The 27,087-nt window shown below is 45.9% G+C and overlaps 2 protein-coding genes across 9 annotated transcripts; both read left to right on the top strand.

Annotated features, from left to right (window-relative positions):
- The first annotated feature begins 43 nt into the window (after positions 1-43).
- Positions 44-22,652, top strand: sec31a (SEC31 homolog A, COPII coat complex component). Of its 8 annotated transcripts, XM_038970911.1 has the most exons (31): positions 44-238; positions 924-1,003; positions 2,200-2,323; positions 2,888-3,086; positions 3,331-3,426; positions 3,622-3,762; positions 5,155-5,297; positions 5,663-5,762; positions 5,916-6,077; positions 6,292-6,444; positions 6,630-6,851; positions 6,958-7,032; positions 7,152-7,193; positions 7,728-8,204; positions 8,304-8,490; positions 8,575-8,882; positions 9,362-9,440; positions 9,568-9,746; positions 10,196-10,322; positions 10,753-10,898; positions 11,024-11,197; positions 11,314-11,532; positions 13,525-13,623; positions 16,015-16,120; positions 16,880-17,179; positions 17,928-17,969; positions 18,939-18,997; positions 20,263-20,496; positions 20,693-20,812; positions 20,990-21,061; positions 21,197-22,652. In XM_038970911.1, exons 2-31 carry the CDS (start codon positions 925-927, stop codon positions 21,374-21,376), a joined length of 4,644 nt encoding a protein of 1,547 aa, XP_038826839.1. In that variant the 5' UTR covers positions 44-238; position 924; the 3' UTR covers positions 21,377-22,652. The 8 variants fall into 8 exon arrangements, 7 of the variants coding, with proteins under 7 accessions (XP_038826839.1, XP_038826837.1, XP_038826843.1 ...); XM_038970909.1 differs by having other exon boundaries at positions 8,304-8,882; XM_038970915.1 differs by lacking the exon at positions 7,728-8,204 and having other exon boundaries at positions 8,304-8,882.
- LOC120025616 (stearoyl-CoA desaturase 5-like) lies at positions 21,384-26,883 on the top strand (the record flags this gene model as incomplete). The annotated part of the gene is made up of 6 exons (XM_038970164.1): positions 21,384-21,402; positions 23,318-23,425; positions 24,872-25,002; positions 25,759-25,964; positions 26,170-26,402; positions 26,633-26,883. Coding segments are annotated over 6 exons (921 nt in total), but the record flags the coding sequence as incomplete, so codon positions are not given.
- Positions 26,884-27,087: the final 204 nt, after the last annotated feature.

Here is a 27,087-nt window from a genome sequence, read left to right as displayed (position 1 = left end):
ACGTACAGCACAACGTTCACCGGAAGTCCCTGAAGGAGGAGGAGATTATTGTGCCACGTTGATGGAGCCGAAGACCAGTGCGGACGTGGAATTTCATTGAATGTCCATTCTGCAGCGGAGAGCTGTCGGCTTGTTTAGTCTTGCACAATAAGAAAAGGGAACTTGCACGAGTGGTCAACGTTTTTGTCGCATATCGACTGTGTATGTATGTGTTATAAGAGCGAACAGAACTGAGAAGGTAAGCACTTTTTGGATTAGCTAGATGTGTGACCCTGTTGGACAGTACTTCGCTTAGCACTTCTAGCCATGTTGCTATTTCTAGCTCACAGATTGCTCTATAACTACAAGTTAGCTGGCTACTGAGTTCATTGTGTTAGGACAGAAACCATTTATTTGCAGCTGTCGGTTTTATTGTCTTACGGATCAAGTGCTACTATCACAACCATAGTCTCCTTGAAATCTCCTACGCATTTTTGGCATTAGCTTTGTGGCTTCTTATTTTAGCTAGCGTACCAGCGAAAAATGTAGGTTACTTTGCTGCACAAACATCTTGTCTGTGTCATCTCCTTTGAATGGGAAGTTCCTTTTGTGTGCCTTGGCGATCTATTCAGTAAAAATGGAACGGTAACTACACGAAATCCATTCAAAATGTCTGTTTCATTTGAATGCACCTTTGCCCTACCTACCCTATTTACAGCCTTATAAATCTATACCTAGTTCAGATACACCATATCCAGTCCCCTTATTCTGTTTTTGTGCACGTTGATTATCAGACGTTAGCCTACACATCTGCCTCTGTATAAAGTGACCGTAGATGAAGATTCGGTAGATTTTCAGGACCGTTTCATGATCTATTGTGATCCATTATTTCTGTGTGCTAGAAGCTTGATACATTCTTGCTTGGGTTGTTTTCTCCCCATCAGAATGAAGCTCAAAGAGATCAACCGCACGGCCATCCAGAGCTGGAGCCCAGCACAGCACCATCCTGTGTACCTGGCAGCAGGTATGTTTTCCTGTTTTGTACACTTCACTGAGAATCTCGGACATATTTCACAGTAGGAAGTAGGTATTTTCTGCATATGCGTTCTTTTGAAGGGCAAACCGGCCGTTCGTGTGCGTGGCCAAAGAGCTCTATTTTCATGTCGTCTGACCATAGCACTGCCTGGAGTTTGCTAAACGGCATTGGCACTTGGATTGGAATCGGTGCTATAGTCATACAAAAATAAAGGTATTTGGCCACGCACACCAGCAGTGTTTGACTTTGAAAGAGCAATGCAGAAAAGACCTAATCCCAACTGTAAAATATGTTGAAGGATCTTTGATATTATGGGGTTATTTTGCTTCCACTGGTCCTGGTGCCTTTAAGGTCAAAGGCATCATGAACTTGACCAAGTACCAGGACATTTTAGCCAAACACCTGGTTGCCTCTGCCAGAAGGCTGAAACTTGGCCTCGCGTGAATCTTCCAACAAGACAATACCCGAAGCACACAACAAAATCAAAATTTTTCAATGGCCATCTCAGTCTCAGGGCTTAAACTCAATTGAAAACCTGCGGTTTGAATTGAAGAGGCCAGTCCGTAAGCACAGACAAAGGATATCAAAGATCTGGAAAGATTCTGTATTGAGGAATGGTCTAAGATCCCTCCCACTGTGTTCTCCGATCTCATAAAGCATTTTATAAAAAGGCTCAGTGTCGTTGTCCTCGTAAGGGGAGGGTGCTGGATTATTGAAAACGGGATCCAATCATTTTTAACCCCCCCCCCCCCCCCCCCCCCCCCCATTATTACTTGTTACACAAAATCTATTTCTCTGAGCAATTTTTTGGTATCAAATATAATAATTTCCCAAAATGTGTTTGCATACAATATAGCTCAGTATTTGTGTTATTTATTTTATACAATCTTTTTTTGCTTATCATCAAGGGATCCCATAATTCAAGACCCCCAACTGTACATGTTGCACTGACGGTTGATGCGTCAATTTCCCAGATGCATTTCAGAAAGTGTTCAGCTGCAGGGGCAGCTATTCTCCTCTCTATGTTGGAGTCATAGTCTCGTCATGAGCCACAAAAGTTTTTGAATATCCTTGAAAACTATGACAACCGACTCGTTGAATATTGGTTTGAACAGCTGTCCCCGTTAGTGCGTCTACCTGGTCAGGTATTGCTGACCCCCTCACCCGTCTGTCTCTGTGTCCAGGTACATCAGCCCAGCAGCTGGATGCCTCCTTTAGTACCTCCGCCTCTCTGGAGATCTTTGAGCTGGACCTGGCCGAGCCTTCTCTGGACATGAAGCTCCGGGGAGCTTACTCCTCCTCTCACAGGTAGGGAAAACCCTAGCACTAGCCGTAACCCAAACCCAGTTGTATTTTTTTATTTAACCTTTATTTTACTAGGCAAGTCAGTTAAGAACAAATTCTTATTTTCTATGACGGCCTAGGAACAGTGTGTTAACTGCCTTGTTCAGGGGCAGAACGACATAATTACATTTTTACATTTTTACCTTGTCAGCTCAGGGATTCGATCTTGCAACCTTTCGGTTACTAGTCCAAGGCTCTAACCACTAGGCTACCTGCCGCCCCAAAAGATGCAGTGCCTTAGACCGATGCGCCATTCGGGAGCCCCATTCTTTCAACAGGATTCTTAGTAAATTATATTTCTTCAGGCATCTCAGGTAGTATGGTAAACCCAGGTAGGGAATAGTAGTTGTGAAAACTGTAGTGGTTAAAACTCAGGTTACTGGAACAAACAACAAGTATAGTCAATTAACAAAGAGTGGTGAAGGGTACTGACAAGGGTACAACAATAAGCATCAGAGCAAGTCAACTCTTGGGTAGGTTTAGAAAACGTACGTCATAGCTTAGACTGCTTTTATCACACTCAATCAGATACCACAAGCTGGCGTGGGGTCCCCACGGCATGGATGCACAGGGTCTCCCGTCTGGAGTGCTCATCGCAGGGGGAGAGAACGGCGACGTCATTCTTTACGACCCGGCCAAGATCATTGCTGGACACAGTGACGTTGTCATCGCTCAGAGTAACAAACACAGCGGGCCAGTCAGAGCCCTTGATGTCAACTCCTTCCAGGTAGGTACACCGAACTAACTGTAACTATGCTCTCACTAACCGCTTTGGCATTATACTGTTCTGTGCATAATATGCACGTTGAGATATTTCTCAACTCACTTGATCTTCTTGCTTTTGTTTGACCTTTGTTGACTGGTCCGCCAACTTTGTCAAGTGTATCTCGTTGTGTTTGTTACTGTACTTACATTGTCACCCCATGTTAGCGAGTGATGATAATGCATTACTTCCGTCTCCCCTTCCCCAGACCAACCTGGTGGCTTCAGGAGGTAATGAATCAGAGATCTACATCTGGGACCTAAACAACTTTGGCTCCCCGATGACACCAGGCCCTAAAACTCAGGTAAGACCCAATGGCACCAAAACATGTCTCTGCATGGTTAATTAAGAAATCCATAAGTATTGACCTTTTTTTTTTTTTTTTTTTGAGTGCTTTCCTTAAAAATGTTCGTAGGTTATCTAGTCTACGAGGATCCAGCGCCAAGGTCATTTGATAGTAGAGGAACATTTGAGTGAGCAGGCTTTTTGTTTACTTCAGCCTCTAGAGGACATCAGCTGTGTGGCGTGGAACAGGCAGGTCCAACACATCCTGGCCTCGGCCAGCCCCAGCGGCCGCGCCTCCATCTGGGACCTCCGCAAGAACGACCTCATCATCAAAGTCAGCGACCACAGCAACAGGGTACGTACCGGATGGCACGTCTGCTGTTTAGGGCTCAGTCTGCCACTTATGACCACAGCAACAAGGTACCCAGAAACACACGTTTGTCCGTGTCTGTCTGCTGTTAAAGCCTCAGTCTGTAATTTGTGACCACAACAGATGGTACTCTAGATGCATGTCTGTCTGCTGTTAAAGGCTCAGTCTGTCACTTTCATCTCTAGTTTAAAAGTCCTCTCCCTGGCCTGCAGCTTTCTGTAAACTGTGGGGGTGGGTGGGAAGTATTCCTAGCTCCTTCAGTTAAAAGCTCGCCACTTATTTTGGGGACAGACACAGGATTGGCAACCGAATAGGTCTGAGGCTTTTGACATTAGTACAAAACGGGTTGGAACCAAAATTATTTTCCAGAAGTGTTTTTTTTAGTTTCGTTCCACTGGTTCCGATTTACATTGTTTCTTTTTTAAACCTCTGAAATATATTGATATTTATTTTTCCATTTACCTCGACATTTAAATTACTTCACCAATCAGTGTGGATAGAGAAGCTTGCTGTGATTTTTTTTTATCTCTATAGGAAAGTCGTTAAGAGTAAATTGTATTTTGCCATAACCGCATGGTTTAATAATAATAAAAGACACACACACACACTGTGCTGCCAGCAACAGTGTAGGGTGTGAGATGCAAAATACATTTTGAGGAGAAAGGATGTAGGAAGCTTGCCTTGAAGCGCTGGGTATCTTATTGAATCAGGCCCACAGAATTATACCTACGGAGGAGCGGCTTCTATGGAGGAACTTTGAATATCTTTCAACTTCGGCATTGGTTAAACATTGGACCAGAGCAAACGTTAGCTAACTAGCTTGTGTGTGCAGAGCAGCACTAGAATTAAATACACGCCTTACCTTTTTTGTAGTTAATAAATGCCGTGTGAAACGTGGTAACTGTAGTGTCCTTAACTAGCGTTGAAAAAGTAAATCCATTCTCTAATTAAACACCTCTCCCTAATTTCTGAATTACGCTTGCAATGTCGTCAGTAGGCTACAGTAACCTATGCTTCAGAGGGCAGGTGGCCTACACGCGCAGACACTGGCAAAGATCTCCATCTGGCGGGCACTGGAATACATTTGAGTGACAGAGTGAGGGCTTTGCATAGGCACTTCGTTGGGATTTTTGTGAAACTGGGAAAAAAATGCCCAGAACGTTGCTTTTAAATTAACGGTTCCGTTCCGCAACAGTATAAATCACTTTCGGTTCGGGTTCTGTTCCTCAAATCATAAAATTGTTTTCGGTTCTGTTCCCTGAACTGATTCCAACCCTTGGTACAAACATAGTATTAACACCACGTGACAGATGGGCAGAGAGAGAACCACACATTCATTATTATAAGTCAATTAATAGGTAACTTGTGTGTGTTCAGATGCATTGCTCTGGGCTAGAGTGGAACCCTGAGGTGGCTACTCAGCTGGTGCTGGCCTCGGAGGATGACCGGATGCCAGTGATCCAGATCTGGGACCTGCGTTTTGCCACCTCCCCTCTCAAAGTCCTGGAGAACCACACACGGTAAATGATGACTTCAAATGAATCTGGTATCCAGTCTTGGGAAAAGTCATGTCAAAACACTGACTGTCATGGTCCAAACTTTTGTATTGAATGGAATCATGTTCAGCCATTGAGGCTGAACTTTGTGGGAAAACCATGTAGGAATGTGGCTGCGGTATGAGTTTGTTCTTGGTTACTAGAGGTCTCTGGGAGATGGGGAGGACTGCTATTAAAGGAGTGATCAGAACACGCTAATCTGGTGTGACAAGCTAACAAAATAATGGCACACCCAAGACATGTCAGAACTAATTGCAAGTGTTCATTAGATCGAATGTGATCGGATTACATTATGCTAATTAAGTCTGCGGGGTGTGTGTGTTCGTCAGGGGTGTCCTGGCCATCGCTTGGAGCCTGGCGGACCCTGAGCTGCTACTGAGCTGCGGGAAAGACAACAGAATCCTCTGCTGGAACCCCAACACCGCCGAGGTGAGTGTGTGTGTGTGGTCTCGCATACACAGAGCCGCTGTCTCTGTGCTATTCTTAGCACGGTCCCTAACTACAAACTAGTACACTGCTACTAATTATCATTACGGGGACATGTAACCAAAAAGGCATTCCTGTCTGCTCTTTTATCTCCAGGTGCTGTATGAGCTGCCTACCAGTACCCAGTGGTGCTTTGACATCCAGTGGTGTCCCAGGAACCCAGCGGTGCTGTCGGCTGCAGCCTTCGACGGACACATCAGCATCTACTCCATCATGGGGGGCAGCAGCCAGGCTTTCAGCCAGACACAGGCAGACACGGTGGGTAACAGTTTCACATATGAACACTGTTGAGGTTGGAAACTGGCCTCCGTGTTGGTGGTTACATTCACGGTTCCAACGAATTCTGAGATTTGGAGTGGAAACTCGCTTCAATTTTAGCCCATCATTGGAGACACTTTATATGGATGAATGCATAATCTGTAAAAAAAAAAAAAAATGAATTTTGCCGCTCTGTGGCATGTCTATGTTCTAGATCAGCACGTCATTTGGCAATATGGATCCATTTGGGATGGGACAGACCCTGCCCCCCCTGCAGCTTTCCCAGGCCCCGCCCGCCTCCACCACCATCACCCCCCTGAAAAAGCCCCCCAAGTGGATCCGCAGGCCCGTGGGGGCCTCCTTCGCTGTGAGTCACTATCTTCTCTGCCTGCATTTCTTTGCTGTGTTTGTCAAGTCGGATGTATGATGTACAGTGTGTCATCTCTCCTCCTGGCAACTCTTTGCTGCTGGTTCCTGTCTCTCTGACCAAAGATATTCTATCGATATGTTGAAATGGTGCTAATAAGTTCACCCCCCCCCCCCACAATCCAGTTTGGTGGTAAGCTGGTGTCGTTGGAGAACATCAAGCCCAACCCCCAGCAGCCTACGGCCCATGTGGTTTACATTAGTCAGGTGATTACGGAGACGACCTTCCTGGAGCGCTCTGCCCACCTGCAGGCCACACTGGCTGCAGGCAGCTTCATTGACTTCTGCCAGGAGAAGATGGACTCTGCCCAGAACGAGTTTGAGAAGACCGTCTGGTCTTTCCTGAAGGTAAGGATGGGAACTTGGACTTGTATTGTTTAAACAGAAGTGTGTTTCTTGCTGTACTTCACAGTATTGCTGGTCTTTGACTACCAAAGTTAAATTGTGTTCTCAGGTGAACTTTGAGAGTGACGCTCGCGGAAAATACCTGAAGCTTTTGGGATACAAGAAGGAGGAGCTAGCAGCGAAGGTGTGGTTTGAAATGAACTGTCACTGAATGTCTTCAGGCCATGTCAGTCTGTTGTCTGTCTGGTCCTAATGCTGTCTCAGCCTGGTTTAATTCTGCTGGTGTTGTTCGTTTGTTCACAGATTGCAGCAGCATTAGAGGGAGAACCTATTCAGCCCGAGGAGGTAAGGACTTTGTGTGTGTGTGTGGAAGAAACATATATAATTCCTTAGTTGTGACAATTCGATGAACAACATGGAATGCGGTCCAGTATGCGGTAAAGTTGATGGTAATGCAGAGCAAATATATCTGCTCGTTCACTCTCTGTAGCTTCGGTCTCATTGCTCAAACAGGAAGTGGTAGGGGCGTTGGGAAAGTGTCCGACTTCACTAACTCTAGGTTTCACCATGCAGTTTATGTGAAGTAAGAAAAAGATGCGGTTCTTATTCATGCGCTGAACATCGTTGAATTGCTTTCCTGACTTTTGTCATAGATGTTTTGTGACATTGCTTAACCCGGGCTCAAAGGTAACGGTACTAATATCTCAATGGACACAATCAATGACATTTTTATGAATATTGTTGGGTTTCCAACATGTCAGTGATTCTGTTGATAATTTATCTACGACTCTCAATTGAATGGCTCTATCTGCTGAACTCTGTGTGAATCTGGCTCTCCTCTCCTACTCCTTTCCCCTCCTGCTGTATGAATGTATGCAGCCCGCCCCTGCTCCTGCCCCCACCTCTGATCCTGAACCAGGGGTAGTGCCCATTCCCGCTCCCCAGCTCAACACGGAGCCTGAGGTCCTTCCTCCCGTGCCTGAGGCTGCTGCTGTTGAGCCCACCCCCGAACCGCCGCTTGAGCCCGCCCTCCAGCCCGAACCCGGACCCCAGCCAGAGCTTGCCCCCCCACCCAGCGGTGACCTTTCAGCTTCTGATCCTATGCCTGTCCTCCAATCGGAGCCTGTCCTTACTCTTGACCTCAGCGCAGAACCCCAGCTTCTTGCCCCTGTTGCTCCCGTTGCTCTCCTGCCAGAGTCTGACCCTACTCTGGCCCCTACTCTGGCCCCCCCAGCTCTGGCCCCCCCAGCTGACCTGCAGCAAGCACCCATGTTTGATCCCACTGCCTCCTTTACCCTCCAGCCTCCAACAGAGTTCAACCAAGTGAACTCACTGCCTGTATCTGAATTTGACCAGGTAGCTTTGCAGCATGTATCTGAATTTGACCCGGTGGCCTTGCAGCCTGTATTTCAGTTCAACCAAGTCGACTTACAGCCTGTTTCTGCGTTCAACCAGGTGGACTTAGAGGCTGTATCCGACCTCACCAACCTGCAGCCAGTACCCGGCTTCGACCCGACGTCAACAATTCCCAGTCTGCAGTCGGCAGTCCAGCTGGACCTGGCTCCTCCTGTCCCCACCTTGCAGCCTCTAGCAGACCCTGGACTCCCGCCTGAAGACGCATTTGACCTCATCGCTGCTACAAATCTCCAGCCAGCAGCGGAACTGGAACTCACACCTGCTCCGGAACCAGAAGCGGAAAATCCATTTGACCTCATCGCTGCTGCAAATCTCCAGCCAGCAGCGGAACTGGAACTCACACCTGCTCCGGAACCAGAAGCGGAAAATCCATTTGACCTCATCGCTGCTGCAAATCTCCAGCCAGCAGCGGAACTGGAACTCACACCTGCTCCGGAACCAGAAGCGGAAGATCCATTTGACCTCATCACTGCTGCAAACCTCCAGCAAGCAGCGGAACTGGAAGTGACAGGAGCTCTGGAACCATTGGCAGCAGAAGTAGACCTGACAGAGGCCCTTGGAGCTGAGACCATCACCCAGGAAGAGATGCCAGTAAATGAAGAGATTCCTCTGGAGGAGGTACCTTCTTCTCATCCCGTCAGTCCATCCCAGAGAGAGAGTGGCACATCGTACTGTTATTGCTTTGTCGTTATCGTTGTTCATCCCTAAAACTGTAAACCTATTACATTGGTGCTGCTATGTCATTATATTGCTCCGGTTATGTTGTGACATTGCTTTCACATAGTGTCTAATCTCTAACTATAAGTAACTCGCCCAAATTTCTTTTATCCCCCTATTTTCCTACAACTTCAACTTTCTCTCTGGGCTAGACTCACACCCGTTCATTTTGTTTCCCTTTGTTTTATGGTTATATGTAAAGCTCTGAGGTAGATGGTATAGCGGTACGGAATAACAATTGTTTTGCGTCGTTATGCTTCCGAGTAAATCTCCCGTTGACATCAACAAATTTACGCAGTAGTTGGAATTGTACTGAAACTCCAGGGACGGTACTGCTCTCGGTCAAATAACATTGATCAACTCCCTCTCTGGTCTGTCAGGAAGCGGCTCCACCAGTAGAGGCCAGCCTGCCAGGGGAGACCCCAGTCCCAGAGGGCATTAAACTCCGCGTCAGTCAAGGTAAAGATCCGTTAATATCAATCTGAATCTATATTTGTAGTCGTTCACAGTTTAGGTTGACTGCGTGCTGCTGTTTTTTTGTTGTTGATGTTTTAAAAAGCAAACCGTTGTTGGTTTGTCCCGTCAGGCGTGGATGGCCTGATCACCCAGGCCCTGCTGACGGGGGACTTCCAGGGCGCAGTGGACCTCTGTCTCCATGACAACCGCATGGCTGACAGCATCATCCTGGCCATCGCCGGAGGGGCGGAGCTTCTGGAGAAAACACAGAGGAAGTACTTCACCAAGACTCACAGCAAGATCACCAAGGTAACCCAGCACTGGTCACTGCAAGATCACCAAGGTAACCCAGCACTGGTCACTGCAAGATCACCAAGGTAACCCAGCACTGGTCACTGCAAGATCACCAAGGTAACCCAGCACTGGTCACTGCAAGATCACCAAGGTAACCCAGCACTGGTCACTGCAAGATCACCAAGGTAACCCAGCACTGGTCACTGCAAGACCACCGAGGTGACGAGCACCGTGACCATCATGTCAGTCAGTGTCATGGTCATGTGATAAGGTAGTTGTTGATCCGTGGTATTGGCTACTGTTCTGCTACTGATTTACTGTCGGTGTATCCCGCGGCAGCTGATCGGTGGGGTTGAGGAACTGGCAGAGGGACGTGGACAGTATTGATTATGGCCGTTATTGGTTCTCGCAGCTGATCAGAGGGAGGTCTACGGTATTGCTGATTGTGTTTTTTTTATTAACAGCTGATCAGTGCGGTGGTGATGGGGGACTGGCGTGACGTGCTGCAGACCTGTGAGCTGCAGAACTGGAAGGAGGCTCTGGCTGCAGTCATGACCTACGCTCAGCCCGGGGAGTTCTCCTCTCTGTGTGGTAGGAACTGACACACTTTCTCTCTCTCTCCCTCTTTCACGCACTCTCCCTTAAAGCCAATTTATGCTTGCTCCTGCATCGCCGGGCGCCTCCCAGATTTTGTACATTTGTAACAATGCGGAGGAATCCGTATAGCGTCGCGTTGACGTGATAGGTTGGTGGCGGGAGGTCCTGTATAAACACAAGCTCACTTCCTTCACAACAGCTCTGCGAAGCGCAAGAAGTATGAATGCCCTGCCTTCTGCAGAGGCCGGATCACAGTAAATGCTGCATGGTCAATGCAGACGACGGATTGACCATACGGGGCCTTTCACGCTCTCCCTCACTGGCCACCCCCTTTCAACGTTTCTTTCCATTTCTGTCGCGTTTGCTGCCGTGTGAACCAGTTGGGATGTGAATTTTGAACCCAACTGTGCTGCTGTCTCTGTAGACCTGCTGGGCTGCAGACTGGAGGCTGTGGAGGACAGCACGCTGCAGGCTCAGGCTTGTCTGTGTTACATCTGCGCTGGCAACGTGGAGAAACTGGTGTCCTGCTGGACCAGAGCACAGGACGGACACTGCCCTCTCTCTCTGCAGGTACGCGGGCGTGTGTGTGGAGTGTGTACGTCCGTTTTGTGTGTGCGGCTGCCTTCGTCTCTCTCAAGACATGGTTGTGTGTGTGTGTGTGGGTCTAACTCTATGTAATGTTTGTATTGCGGCAGGACCTGGTCGAGAAGGTGGTGGTGCTCCGCAAGGCAGTAGAGCAGACCCAGGAGTCTGGTCCCTCTGCTGTGGGGCTTCTACTGGGAGAGAGGATGAGTCAGTATGCCAGCCTGCTGGCCTCGCAGGGCAGCCTCACCAACGCCATCGCATACCTGCCCCAGAACACAGAGCAGGTCAATGATACACACGATACATTTGCCCCACAATCTGCCTCGGATTACTCGTTCAGAACCGGAATGTAATGTCCGTTCTACCGCTTCTAATTCGGTGGTATTTTCTCCACGGCCAGGTTGAGGTGCAGCAGCTGCGTGACCGTCTCAGCAGAGCTCTGGGTCAACAGGCTCCTGCTGCAGCCCCGGTAGCCCAACCCCAACTCCCATCCCCTCAGCCCACAGCTGCCCAGCCCAGGCAGCTCTTCACCCCTGCCCAGCCTTCTATGGTGTCCCAGCAGCCCGCTCCAGCCCCTGTGCCTGCCGCTGCCACCGCACCGCAACAGTATTACCAGCCGGTAAGTGACAGTCACTCACACAGCCTCCTCATTAGCCCCTACGTGGTTGATGATCCTCTCTTGATTCTGACGCTGTTCTGGGTGCCCTTTTGGTCTTGTTCCTACATGTTGTGTGGCCGACGGCCGCTGACTCTGTTGGTGTTGAGTAGAGGTCGACCGATTATGGTTTTTAACGCCGATGCCGATTTATTGAAGGACCAAAAAAGGCCGATACCGATTTTTTTTTACAACAATACTGAATGAACATTTATTTTAACTTAATATAATACATCAATAAAATCAATTTAGCCTCAAGTAAATAATGAAACATGTTACATTTTGTTTAAATAATGCAAAAACAAAGTGTTGGAGAAGAAAGTAAAAGTGCGATATGTGCCATGTAAAAAAGCTAACGTTTAAGTTCCTTGCTCAGAACATGAGAACATATGAAAGCTGGTGGTTCCTTGGATGGTCTTATAGGCACTTTAGTATTGCCAGTGTAACAGTATAGCTTCCGTCCCTCTCCTCGCCCTACCTGGGCTCGAACCAGGGACACCTGGACAACAGCCACCCTCGAAGCATCGTTACCCATCGCTCCACAAAAGCCGCGGCCCTTGCAGAGCAAGGGGAACAACTACTTCAAGGTCTCAGAGCGAGTGACGTCACCGATTGAAACGCTATTAGCGCGCACCCCGCTAACTAGCTAGCCATTTCACATCGGTTACACCAGCCTAATCTCGGGAGTTGATAGGTTTGAAGTCATAAACAGCTCAATGCTTCAAGCATTGCGAAAGCTGCTGGAAAACGGAGGAAAGTGCGGTTTGAATGAATGCTTACGAGCCTGCTGCTGCCTACCACCGCTCAGACTGCTCTAACAAATATTAAATCATAGACTTAATTATAATATAATAAACACACAAATACGAGCCTTAGGTAATTTAATATGGTCAAATCCGTAAACGATCATTTCGAAAACAAAACGTTTATTCTTTCAGTGAAATACGGAACCGTTCTGTATTTTATCGAACGGGCAGCAACCCTAAGTCTAAATATTGCTGTTACATTGTACAACCTTCAGTGTTATGTCATAATTATGTAAAATTCTGGCAGATTAATTACGGTCTTTGTTAGGAATAAATGGTCTTCACACAGTTCGCAACAAGCCAGGCAGCCCAAACTGCAGCATATACCCTGACTGCTTGCACGGAACGCAAGAGAAGTGACACAATTTCCCTAATTATAAGAAATTCATGTTAGCAGGCAATATTAACTAAATATGCAGGTTTAAAAATCTATACTTGTGTATTGATTTTAAAGAAAGGCATTGATGTTTATGGTTAGGTACATTGGTGCAACGACGGTGCTTTCTTCACAAATGCGCTTGTTAAATCATCACCCGTTTGGAGAAGTAGGCTGTGATTCAATAATTTAACAGGCACCACATCGATTATATGCAACGCAGGACACGCTAGATAACTACACATGGTTGATGATATTACTAGTTTAACTAGTGATTATGTTAAGATTGATTGTTTTTTATAAGATACGTTTAATGCTAGCTAGCAACTTTCCTTGGCATCTTGCTGCACTCGCGTAACAGGTAGTCAGCCTACCACACAGGCTCCTCGTGGAGTGCAATGTAAGGCAGGTGGTAACCGGAAGGTTGCAAGATCGAATCCCTGAGCTGACATGGTAACAATTTGTCGTTCTGCCCCTGAACAAGGCAGTTAACCCACCATTCCTAGGCCGTCATTGAAAATAAGAATGTGTCCTTAACTGACTTGTCTAGTTAAATAAATAAAAAATTCTTCAAACGTCCACAATATGTGTCCAAAAATACCGATTGTTATGAAAACTTGAAATCGGCCCAAATTAATCGGCCATTCCGATTTAATCGGTCGACCTCTAGTGTTGAGCTGGGGTTGTTTTTGTTGGGGCTCCTCTGTTGTGTGTTCATCATTGGTGTGTGTGTGTGTGTACCATGCGGTCTGTGTGTATGTGTGTGTTCTCCAGGTGAGGTCTGCCTCTACAGTTACCTCCTGGAGTAACCAAACTCCCACAGCTCTCCCCAGTGTCCCTCCTCATCTAGGCCCTGCCACCACAGAGCCCCAGGTACACACACACACACACACTAGCCCTGACTATGGCTGTGACCACACACACACACACACGTGTACCACACCAGCAACTGTGCTTCAGCTTTTTGGGCTTACGTTCAATATTCCTCAATCTTGACTAACTCAATCTAATTCTAGCAGCTAAATAAACACACAGATCACTACGTAACAGATGTTGTTTAAATATTTTCCCTGCTTTCTTTGCCGGTCACTACCTGCTGTAGTTAGTACCAGTAGCTTTCCTCTCAAACTCTTTTCCCCTGGATGTTTTATACGTCTCTTTGATCGCTTTGATCTTTCCTCTGGTTGACTGTCGTCCCATTTTGGTTTGGCTGGTTGACAGTGAATTGATTAATTACATTGATTCAAATGGGATTTAAACCAATGAATTGATTTTCCAATGGTCTCGTTACTAAGGTTTTTTTCTGGACATGCTTTGGTTCTACTATGGGTCAATACGTTGCTACTCTCTTCTGTTGCAAGCGCTTCTCTTGCTATTGTGGTACGACGTAGACCTGACACGTATACGGGTCACAGCCATGTACCCCTGACCTCTCACCTCAGGGCCACTGACCCCCCCCCCCCCCCCACTACTGCATGCCCCTAGTCTGTCTCTCTACCTGACCCTTTACCTCCACAGTCACAGCTCCAACCCCCGTTGTCGTACGTCAGACAGCGCGGCGGCTTTCTGCGCCGCTCCTTGCAACACGCGTCGCTTCATCATGGCGCCGTCTGTTGGATGACAAATCTCCACCCCCTGTTCCCATGATCCCCACACCAGCTGGTCACTTACTGCGGATGCTGTAGTATGCATGTCACCCTGTTGATACCCCAACCCACCCTGGATGCATGTCACCCTGTTGATACCCCAACCCACCCTGGATGCATGTCACCCTGTTGATACCCCAACCCACCCTGGATGCATGTCACCCTGTTGATACCCCAACCCACCCTGGATGCATGTCACCCTGTTGATACCCCAACCCACCCTGGATGCATGTCACCCTGTTGATACCCCAACCCACCCTGGATGCATGTCACCCTGTTGATACCCCAACCCACCCTGGATGCATGTCACCCTGTTGATACCCCAACCCACCCTGGATGCATGTCACCCTGTTGATACCCCAACCCACCCTGGATGCATGTTACCCTGTTGTTACCCCAACCCACCCTGGATGCATGTCACCCTGTTGTTACCCCAACCCACCCTGGATGCATGTCACCCTGTTGATACCCCAACCCACCCTGGATGCATGTCACCCTGTTGATACCCCAACCCACCCTGGATGCATGTCACCCTGTTGATACCCCAACCCACCCTGGATTCATGTGTGGTTTGTCATGCATGTCCGTGTGGAACACCTGATCCAACCGTGTTTCTTAATCCTGGTTCTGGAGACCCAAAGGGTTTGTGTTTTTGCCCTAGTACTACACGGCTAATTCAAATGATCAACCCATCATCAAGCTTGAATGATTTTTAAATTTGGTGTGTATTGCAAAAACAATGAAGTGCATCCCTTTGGGTCCCCAGGACCAGGGTTGAAGAAGCACTGCTCTAAAACATGTCTCTTTCTTCAGTCCGTGTCCTGTTTGTCTCTTGTTTCTGATTCACGCACAGCTCTTGTGTTACACTATTTTGTACATCTATCTAGTTGTCTTGAATATAACTGCCCAGTGTTTCCCCCCCCCCCCCCCCCCCCCCCAAAAAATCTATTTTTTTCCTATGAAGTATGACCTATAATTACTTACAATATGAGTGAAATATTTTTCCCCCGACTAATTGTATTTATGTTAAAATGCAGCTTTTCTGTGTTTGGAATGGTGTGGGCGTACTCCAACAACAGAATGTTGCGGGCATATATCGGTCATAAAAAATATTCATGCAAGTAGACCGCTGATTGGCCAGAATTCTGCTCTAGACCACTGATTGGCCAGTTCATCCTCCTTGGGGAGATGACATGTTCTATGAGGGAATGGCAAGCATTTTTGCAACAGTCTAAGGTGGATTTTTGAAGTGGGTTTTTTCCCCCTTCAATTTATGCTTTGGCCACATACGAGTATAAATACAAAAACGGAGTCAAAAACAGTATTTGGACACAAGTTAACAGAATATGAACTTATAAAAGTGACATTATTACTGGGCAGTTACTTTAAGATCTGAGAAGGGGAGATTCTCTCTGGAATGAAAGCCAGCCCTAGTCGTGGTTATGATCCTGGCTGCTTCCCAAATGGAAGCTTATTCCTTATATAATGCACTTTATAAGCCAGAAAATAAGGCTCTGTTAAAGAATAGTGCAATATATAGGGATTAGGCTGCCATTTGGAATGCAGCCTCCTGAGTCTGTGATGTCATCTTTTGTGTCTGTCCTGTCGATCATTGCAGGTTCAGCCGACACCCCCCATGTATGGGATGCCTCCCTCTGGGTCAGCTGCTCCCCCAGCCTCCTCGTCTGCTGCGTACCCCCCCATGTACTCACATCAGTACCAGCGTAAGTGTCTCAAACATCACTACCACTTCCAGGTTATAGGTACTCTCTTCTTCGTGTCGGAGGAAAATGGCAGCCTGAACACCTGGAAGTGTGTGTCTGCTGCCACCAACCGGTTTGGAGTATACACTGTGTAGTTTCAGGAGCTAATCGTGGCTTCGCACATACAGATGAAAGGGGGAAACCTAGTCAGTTGTACAACTGAAATGTGTCTTCCGCATTTAACCCAACCCCTCTGGATCAGAGGTGCGGTACAGGTGCTAGCCTTGGGTATTCTATATACAGTTAGTCTGACTTCGATGCCCCGTTATTCTACATTTAAACCGTCAAGCATTTTCTGGCGGAGAATGTTTGCCTAGTGTTCTCCCTTTCGAAAGTTATTTGCTAATTAGCTCGGCCTTGAGCCTTCTATGTTTCTAAACCTGAAATATCGCCCTTAATTGAGAATGAGAATGTTTGGCTGTTAACTATCTCTCTGCATGCTGTCCCGTTCTGAATAACAAATCTTTCATGCCCGATAGACTATCTATAAACGTCTGCATACTTTTGAATGAAGTTCTAACAAAGTTGAAGCATTTTTCTGTAACGTTACCATATTGTAATTATTAAGAGGAAATGCTTCCGTTTCACATTTCCTGAACTGCTAAGAATTAGAATGCATGTTACTACTGCTACAGGACCCCAGAGAGCACTGTTCCAGTTAAAGTCTTTAACGTAACTACGTGACTAATGCATGCTGTTCTCTCTCCTGTGAACCCCCAGCCTACCCTCCAGCCAGCCAGTACAACCGTGGCACTGGTGGCCCAGCTATCTATTCGCCTCTCCAGTACTCTGCTCCTCCTCCTCCTTCCTTCTCTTCCTCCTCACCCCAAGCCCCAGCTCCAGGCTTCATGCCCCAATACACCCAACAACCCCTTTACCCACCTCCTTCCATGGGCCAGCCTGTGTCCTCCGCTCCTCCTTTCTCTCCTCCTCCGCTGTCATCTGGAGCGTCTTTCCAACATGGCGGACCGGGGTCACCCGCCTCGTACATGCCGCCGCTCCCACCAACCGGATCCTCAGGTACACAGCCTGATCCGGCCTCTGGGAGAACAGGTGTGACTGGATCTGTTCAGGATCCACACTACAATACCCCTCAGAAAGAAGCAGTGTGTTGGACCTGTATTCTAAAGTGGTATGCTAGTGTGGGTTTTGGAACATAGCCATAGTTCTGTTTGAATGGCCGGGCCAAATGTGGACAGGGAATGTTAAGTGTAGGGTCAGAGACCAGAATAGGAAGTTAATGGCGGATATTGAACTGGTCTGAATGGAGTAAGTGACCGAAAGCAGCTGTTTAGACAGTGTCCACCTGTAAGGTCATAGCGGAGCCAGGAGTCGGTGTGTGTGCTATCTATCTGCTTAGTGAGCACAGTGCAGCCGAGCAGAGACGGGCTTCAGATTAGTCAAAGGCTGCTGTTGTTCCAAGCCTCTCTCTCCCTGGGTGGGGAAAGCGGAGGTAGCACTTTAACTGAGACACTGTTACTCCTCTGAAATATGGTGGTTCCTTATTAACAGGGTCACGTCTGTTTTTTTTTGGGGGGGGGGGGGGGGGGAGATTGTGTGAGGGGTGTTAATGTTATTAGCATTAGCGCATTGTTAAAAGAAATGGGACTTTATTAGTTGTAAACATTTACAGGTATAGTAACACTCACTAATGACACATTTTGAGTATGCTATTATTAGTTCCCTAGCTATCAACTTCATTAGCATCTCTCACATCTGCTCTGTTGGCTCAGTGAAGTATTCTAGAGTGTATTTTTTTCGTCCACAGAGGGATATAATCCAGACACTACCTGTTTCATGGAAGGTGAAGGTGAATTGAAAGACCGCTCTGCTACCTTATGCAATTACTGCCTGTAAATGACCGTCACCGGCCTGGCCAGATCATACTAATCAATTTAATCAAAAGCGCTCGCCAATATCCCCGATGATCAACAATGTGATGCATTACCGCTTCTGTTGCATTGCCGCCTCTGTTTTCATGTTTTCAGGTGAATGTTCAATCAAAGAATCTGCAGCCATTTTTAAAACCAGCTCATTTTAACGGGCGCTATCACACAATCAACTTTTTCATAGACCTGAAGTACCAAGGACATAATCATCATCGTTGCTGTCGATAGAAAGGTAAACATGGATATGAGTGTCAGTTGGTTGACCCAGATGTGTGGTGCTCTGGGCAGGAGCGTAAGCGGGAATGATTGGGTTGGTAAGTTAGTCAGATTGGTCTGATTTCGGAGCTTTGCTTGGCTATCTAGGGCAGGCAATATCCTGATGAAAATGGCAGGCAGGGGGATCATGGTGATTATATTTAGGGGTCAGCCCAGGCTACACTGCACTCAAATACCAATACATTTAGCCTGGAAGAGCTGTTTTTGGTCATTTGCTCAAATGGCAAGAAAATGATCCAACCGTGGCAGGGTAGCCTAGCGGTTAAGAGTGTTGGGCCAGGAACCGAAACGTTGCTGGTTCGAATCGCCGGGCCGACTAGGTGAAAAATAAATTGATGTGCGCTAATTGCTCCTGTAAGTACCTCTGGATAAGATGGTCTGCTAAATGACAAGAAGAAAACATTCTTTGCTCATTGTCGTGCTGATGCAGTATGAAATATGTAGTGTTGTGCTGCGAGTAGCCTAGGTGCCAGTCGAACTGGGGTTGTGTATCTTGCCCAGCTAGAGTTAGCGAGGCTAGCTAACAATGTAGCAGGTGTGAGTGCAGAGACCGTGGCACCCAGACTGTAGTGAAGAGACAGGTGTGTGTGATGGGTTTATCTGCTTGTCAACAGGCCCTCAGAATGGCTGGAACGACCCGCCTACCCTGAACAGAGTGCCAAAGAAGAAGAAGGTGAGACCTATCACACAATCAATTACACTTATACATTGTCATGCTGTGGTCACTGCTCTATAGCTCTCCAGGACACAGGAGCTGTTGATTTAAAAACATTTTTTTTTTAAATGGTCCATTAAAATAACATCAAATTGATCAGAAATACAGTGTAGACATTGTTAATGTTGTAAATGACTATTGTAGCTGGAAACGTCTGATTTAAAAAAAATATATATATATATATATAAAAAATAAAAATTTAATGGAATATCTACATAGGTGTACAGATGCCAATTATCAGCAACCATCAATCCTGTGTTCCAATGGCACGTTGTGTTAGCTAGTCTAAGTTTATAATTTTAAAATGCTAATTGATCATTAGAAAACCCTTTTGTAATTATATTTGCACAGCTGAAAACTTGTCCTGAATAAAGAAGCAATAAAACTGTCCTTCAGACTAGTTGAGTATCTGGAGCATCAGCATTTGTGGGTTCGATTACAGGCTCAAAATGACCAGAAACAAAGAACTTTCTTCTGAAACTCATCAGTCTATTCTTGTTCTGAGAAATTAAGGCTATTCCATGCGAGAAATTGCCAAGAAACTGAAGATCCCAGAGTCGCCTCTTCGCTGTTGAGACTGGTGATGGGTACTATTTAATTAATGAAGCTGCCAGTTGAGGACTTGTGAGGTGTCTGTTTCTCAAACTAGACACTCTAATGTACTTGTCCTCTTGCTCAGTTGTGCACCGGGGTCTCCCACCTCTTTCTATTCTGGTTAGAGCCAGTTTGCGCTGTTCTGTGAAGGGAGTAGTACACACCACCACAGAAAGCACCGAGCTAGGCTGCCTTTTGGAGCTGCCTTACTCAAGAAAACAAAAAAGAGACTGTTTGTATGCATCTTTATTAATTCAATGATATACATTTTTATTTACATAGTTTGCAAACTGATGTGACACGTATTAATGCCAAAATAACATGCACATTTTTTAAAAATACATATATTTTTATTACAGCCTGTAATCAAACCCACAAAAAATATGTAAATGATGTGGGGCTCAAAACAGGTGGGGCTCTGCCTTATCTTGGCAAAGGAGAAATGGTCACTAACACGGATGTAAACAAATGTATGAACAAAATATGAGAGAAGTAAGCATTTTGTGCGTATGGAACATTTCTGCTATTTTTTTAAATTTCAGCTCATGAAACATGGGACCAACACTTTACATGTTGTGTTTTATATTTAGTTCAGTGTACATTACACACATTATACACCACTGTTGCAGGTTCCAGAGAACTACACGCCTCCTTCCCCCATCACGGCCCCCATCTTTTCTCCCCTCGGTGCCGGGGACCCCCAGCAGCCCCCTTATATGCCTCCAGGCCAGGCCCAGAACCAGGCCCCCTACCAGGGCATGCAGCAGCAGACGGCCCCCCCACCCATGAACCCTGGCATGCTCAAGACACGTGGAGGAAGTGTGGAGGGAGCGCCCGGAGCCCCGACCGGAGATATCATACAGGTGCTGGTCTAGTCCTACATAAATTTGGTCTATTTATTGAAATTACAAGAAACATATTGCTAGTGGATTACATTACTGGTAGTGCAATATGGCCTCAAAGCTCTTAACATGGGACAATTTGCAACTTGGAAAGCTCCACAACAATTCCTAAGAGTTAGTCTAAAACCCATGTGCTGTGGTTCTGTTAACCTTCCAGCCGCTGCAGTCCATCCCTGCTGAGAAGATCACCATGAAGCCCATCCCTGATGAGCACCTGGTCCTGAAAAACACCTTTGAGGGCCTCATCCACAAGTGCTTGGCTGCTGCCACCGATCCTGTGAGTGCGGCGTGTCTATCGAGTCAGATTAGCTACGGAGTTCATAAATCGTCACGTACAACTACTTCTCCTTAAGTTATATAATTCGTGTAAAATTGTTCACACTTCCTCTTCAAACACTCCCTCAGCTTAGGGCTGTTGATATGCGTGTGTCATCATATTTCTATCTCCCCACAGCAAACCAAGAGGAAGCTGGATGACGCCAACAAACGCCTTGAGGCCCTCTACGACAAGCTACGAGAGCAGACCGTGAGTTGGAACAATTCTACGTTGTTACAATTCAAAAATTCTGTGTTAAAATGTTGCATATCATTTTGAGACGTGCGCTTACACCGCACATCTCTCTCAATTTCTCTTTCTCACGCTCTCTCTGTTTCCTTCTAGCTCTCCCCAGCCATCATAGGGGGCCTGCACAACATGGTGCAGTGCATCGAGTCTCGATCCTACGTGGAGAGCCTCAACATCCACACACACATAGTGAGCAGCAGCAACTTCAGCGAGACGTCTGCTTTCATGCCTGTGCTCAAGGTGGTGCTGACACAAGCCAACAAACTGGGGGTCTGAGCAGGAGAGACCCTCCCCGACTCCTCAGTCTGAGGTGAGATAGAGAAGGATTGGTCAGAGATGACGTCATAAGAGGCCAGGAAGTAGACGGAGGGAGCCAGGTGTTTTAATCAGTGGGAGTTCCATGTGGCTCCCAGTGCAGATATTACACTTCCTGTAGAATCATGAGATTTTATGACATAACTGTCCGATCAACTTCTTCATCCCATTCCGGACTCAAGAGACCCCTCCCCCTTCTCTTTTACAACTCAAACACAAGCCATGTCACCAGTATCAATACAGTATAGTAAACACATGCGGGACATAGGACCAAGATGTATTGATATTGCCAGTCTTATCGTTGTCACTGGGATAATATGTTAAAAAGCCAAACAACCCAGTTTTGAGGATCATATTTTGTTTTTAGAATATTTCTTTTCATTCTGTTTTTATTTTCTTGTTCATTTTTAGTGTAATCATGATTTTGACAGAGCAGAGTGCAATGGGGGTTGCTCCCCTTTTAACCAGACTGTACTTTAAAACACAGAAACCAGAGACTGTACTTTAAAACACAGGAGGAATCCATGCTAAGATAATATGCCAGGGATCATCATCATCAGACTGGTTTTAATTGGGTATTATTGTCAGGTTTAATAATGAGGGAACTAGCTTTTTATAATGGTCGTCATGCCATGAATTTCACGCCACAGCGTCCATTTCCTTTCCCTCAGTTGTCTTCAGTATGATTTAGGCTTTTGATTAAACAGTCTATTTGTCTCTTCATCCTGGTAAGATCAGAAATACACTTATGTTGCAAATGGGACATTTTTAAAATCGACAACATGCAATATTTTCAATAAATAGTATTTATTTAAAACCTGCTGCTTCATTGTTTTAATATCAGTTGCTTTCAGATGTCACTAATTAATGTGTGTCATAAACAGCTTGGATGCCATGTTTTAATAGACTAATTGTCTTTCCGTTTACAAATACTGGCCAATTAGTTGGTACTGGACATTTAACTAATCTGATACTGGATGCAGTGTCTGAATGCAATGTGAGTGTGTTGGAACGGAGAATGAAATGCATGTCTTGACTGTCTAGATCCATCTTCAGCCTTGACCTTGGAGTTTTTAGTATCTTGAATTTGTAATGTTCTTATGTATTTACAAAATAGTTACAATTAGCTTTTATAACAATCTCTGCCTGCCCTCCCTCATATGTACTAGGCCTAATATGTATGTACATTAGATTTAACTATGTAACTTGTAAAAAAAATAAATGCTTTCACAAATCATGTGCAGTCTGATCTTTTTCCTCAGATCTCCAATATTCTATCATGATACATTAGGCTACTGTAACATATCGAGCCTGTACAGATGGACTTTAACTCACAGAATATTTTCACACAACACCTACTTTAATCGTCTTGTGGCAAATATGCTCGTCTACAGTCCTGTTGCTTGAAAACCTTACGGTAAAAAGCTAAACTGTACACGGAAAGTTATTTTCTTAGATCATCATCCTTGCACTCAGCTGGTCCTGATTCCACGTGTTCTTACATCAGGACCACCTCAGCTGCGGCACGCTATTGGCTGCGCCACAGTAGGGCTTTCAACGCTCTCAGCCAGCGCACCTCCTTATCCTCACTGGCATTGAGGTCAGAGCAGAGGAAGGCGAGAGATTCAGTGTGTGTGAGCTTTTACCTGGAAATGTATGCGTTTTTGCTACATAGTTTGTGACTTTATATTTTCCATTGAGGTAACATCGTTTTAGCCTAGTCGGACTGATCATAGACCGTATTCCCACATTGTGCTGTGGAGATGGTGAGTGTTCCGGACGCAGTTGTTCTTCAGGATGGGGAGACTGTAGTCGAGGAGCCAATGGGACCTGAGGACTGCAGCGAGATGGCGATGGAAGCTCGGTGTCGGGCTGGAGATGAGAAGGCTGACCGGTGGCGGTCTCTGGGAATCGTATGGAGAAACGTTATCCTCATGGCCCTTCTGCATATCGGGGCGGTGTATTCCATCCTTGTTATCCCCAGAGCGAAGCCCCTTACCTGGGTCTGGTGTAAGTCTTATCTGCCGGAGATAACTTGCCGTGTGGAGGCTACCACTCATAGCGTGCTTGTGCAACTTCTGGAAATTACCATTGCAGTCGGTCGGTGCAAGCAGATGCCACTGAATACGTGATGAGATGCATGTTATATGTAGCCTACCCGACTCCCAAAGTGTATGCTATTTATGTTAACACATTTATGAGTAAACAAAGGAGATGCCAGCACTATAAATAATGATTAGTATTGCGCTTGTGAATTGAATTACTCCTTAATGCGCCTGTGAATTTAATTTGACCTAAAAAAAAAAAGGCATATTGTGTTTTTTCAATGTTATAGAGCAGAGTAACCTGTCTTCTTACTCTGTAACCAACTATTTTAGAGACAGTAATTCCTCTGATTTCATAACTGGAAAGGTATTGTCATAGACGCTTAATTCACGTAAGCTAATATGTAGATTTTTTAGAGTACATATGTTTTTTTGCTGTGAGAGCTTTCAGTGAGATAATTGAGATGACAACTGAACATCTTGAACAGATTGTTCCTTCAAAATGTAGTGGCGTCAAGTACGCACCATGTCAGAAACAGCAGGCATCTTGTTTTATAAGGGTTTCTAAATTAAACCTGTTTAAACGATTAAGTGAGAAAGTGTGTTGATGACCTAAAACATGAATATATGGTAGGTAATATCGAAACGAATTAAAAATAATCATTAAAAATCAAGTGTTATCATCTACCAAATTACCATGTTATAATTATTAGCTACATCATAATTTTGCGCTATTAAGATATTAATTGATGGATAACCATAATCTGTCATTTTTTTATTTTCTTGGAAAACGTTGAAGCTGAACCATGTCCAGTCACAGTGTGTCTGTACCACTCTGGGTGGGTGTTTACCATGCCCCAGTCACAGTGTGTCCGGCCCTGTACGGGCAGTGTCTGTACCACTCTGGGTGGGTGTTTACCATGCCCCAGTCAGTCATCACAGTGATGCACTGTTCCTGGAATCAATTCCACAGAGGCATCAGACAGCACAGCTCTCCAAGTGGAACCCTTTTCATTAGTCTAGTCATTAATCGTTTGAACAGGAGGGACACTATTTATAGCTGCACAGCCTCCGGTCTATGAGCCTTCATTATTCAAAAGCACAATTTTTTTGTGGAACTGGGTGCCAAACAGGGAGATTTGGATGAGCATAAACTCTCAGCCTGGTATCCACCTGTAACATTTACTAACCTGCTCGCCCTGCTGCTATCCTGGACCAGGCCTCTCTTGTAAAATAAATGTAATCTCAGTGAGACTAACCCAGATAGATGAATGTCAAATAAAAGAGAGGAATGTGTTTTTTAAAGATGAAACTGTTGTGTGCTCAGGTGTGTAACAGGAGGGTATTCACCTATATGTTTATTCATATTTTTTTTATGACTGTCGTGTCTTCTGGTGTGTTGTTGTTGCAGCCTATGTGTGTTTCATCGTGACAGCCCTGGGGGTGACAGCAGGGGCCCATCGGCTGTGGAGCCACCGCTCCTACAGGGCCAAGCTTCCTCTCAGAGTCTTCCTCGCAGCCGCCAACTCCATGGCCTTCCAGGTTAGTTCATGTCCTCCATCCCTCTCTCTCCCTCCGAACTGTTGACATCCCCTGAAGATATTTGTTAATTAGTTCAGGTGGGAGTCACTCATTAGAAAACCTTCATAAAGCACAGGGGATAAATATACAACTTCAATGTAGTATCGTATTGCTGGTCTTTCTGCCATTTCAGACACATAAAAGACGTCAGAGTTTTTGAAATACATTTCTAAAACAAGTAGATATTAATTGTTTAATATCTGTACTCCTACAAATCAAAAGCTATTTCTTCCGAAGTCTCTCTGCGGCTCTGTTGCGTCATGTCAGCATTACCTCTGAGGAAAGGACCAAAACACAACCCAACAGACAAACTGGCAGCTATAAACCTGAGCTGAGTTTCTTCCCTCTGGAACACATGACCCCATTTGAGTTTCAGCTTAATGAATCTAATTAAGTGGCTGACCGTTGTGCTCTCAGTCTCCTCCCAGGACCTGAAATATATTACACCACTGGTTTCTAAAGCAGGGAAACAATGGCTGCTGTGGGAAGTCTCCTGGACAGAAAGAATAGTGGTGTCGTCATGACTACCCAGGTGCACTGTGAGATACTTTTCTAGAATAGCAAACTGTAGATGATGTCATGTCTCTCTTTCACAAATAAATCATGAATGTCCACCAGAAACTGAATGTCCTCTTTATGTAAAACTTGCCTGAATGCAGGATTCAAAATGTTCACTTCGCACATTTTCACACATCGTTTTCCTCCTCTCTTCCCCAGAATGACATCTATGAGTGGGCGAGAGACCACCGTGTGCACCACAAGTTCTCAGAGACAGATGCAGACCCCCACAATGCAACACGAGGCTTTTTCTTCGCTCACATTGGCTGGCTGTTTGTGCGTAAACACCGCGATGTCATCGAGAAGGGAAGAAAGCTGGACGTCACTGATCTCTTGGCTGACCCCGTGGTCCAGTTCCAGAGAAGGTGGGTCCACTGCCCCATTTCACATTGACCATTAGCCCTAGCTCTAGCCCTGTTTGATTGACCAGAACACAACACCCTAACTCTGTGCTTGTTTTACTGTAAGTTGAATACAGATATCACAAGTTACTCTGAATAAGAGCTAAGATATACTCTCCTCTCCTCTCTTCCCTCTCACCTCCTCTCCCTTTCTACTATTTCATCCCAGGTATTATAAGACCTCAGTCCTGATCATGTGCTTCCTGGTTCCCACTGTGGTTCCCTGGTACTTTTGGGGTGAGACACTGTGGAACTCCTACTTCCTGGCATCCATCTTGCGTTACACAGTCTCGCTCAACGTCACCTGGCTGGTGAACAGCGCCGCCCACATGTACGGGAACCGGCCGTACGACCAGAACATCAGCCCCCGCGAGAACCGCTGGGTCACCTTCGGAGCCATCGGTGAGTCTGGCTATGACCTGTTATAACTCCTGTACAATGTCTTATACTGTAGTGACTGATAATGTTGCTGTATCTAGGGTCACTCTTCATTACTGCTTTGACTTGTCTGATATATTGTCTGATGTTTTACGATTCAGATGAATGGACTGAAATGACTGGAACTGTATGCAAAATAATACATGACATTTGTACTTCCACTCCCCACCTATCCCCTATACACATACTCCTAGGTGAGGGTTTCCACAACTTCCACCACACTTTCCCCTTTGACTACTCGACCAGTGAGTTCGGCCTGCGCTTCAACCCCACCACCTGTTTTATCGACCTCATGTGCTGGATGGGCCTGGCCAGCAACCGCAAGAAAGCCTCCGTGGAAACAATACAGTCCAGGAAACTAAGGACAGGGGATGGGAGCTACGGAGCGGTCAACAGCACACAAGATAAAGAAGCATGAGTGGTGGTTCTCACTGAACCAAGTCGTGGTTGAGAAGTCCACGGTGAGACGTCAATATATTCTTCGACCGCCACTGCATTATGATTTCTCATCATGTTTCATCTGCTATATTTTGTACTTTGTTCTTTTGGATCCCCGAATTGTACATTATGTTCTGACACAAAGGTGTCGTTTTTGACTCACTGGTTAGTTAATCCAAGGTTTAGTCTGGAAACCAAGACAACCAGACAC

This window comes from Salvelinus namaycush, chromosome 31 (assembly GCF_016432855.1).
Source record: "Salvelinus namaycush isolate Seneca chromosome 31, SaNama_1.0, whole genome shotgun sequence".
Taxonomy (NCBI): Eukaryota; Metazoa; Chordata; class Actinopteri; order Salmoniformes; family Salmonidae; genus Salvelinus; species Salvelinus namaycush.
Note: the sequence above shows the minus strand (reverse complement) of the source record. Positions and strands in the feature narration are given on the sequence as shown.

Excerpts from the sequence above, each read along its gene's own strand:
- sec31a (XM_038970909.1), top strand. The coding sequence starts at position 925 with ATGAAGCTCAAAGAGATCAACCGCACGGCCATCCAGAGCTGGAGCCCA. Across the intron at positions 11,533-13,524 it reads CGCAACAGTATTACCAGCCG|GTGAGGTCTGCCTCTACAGT; the intron begins GTAAGTGACAGT and ends TGTGTTCTCCAG. Across the intron at positions 13,624-16,014 it reads CTGCCACCACAGAGCCCCAG|GTTCAGCCGACACCCCCCAT; the intron begins GTACACACACAC and ends CGATCATTGCAG.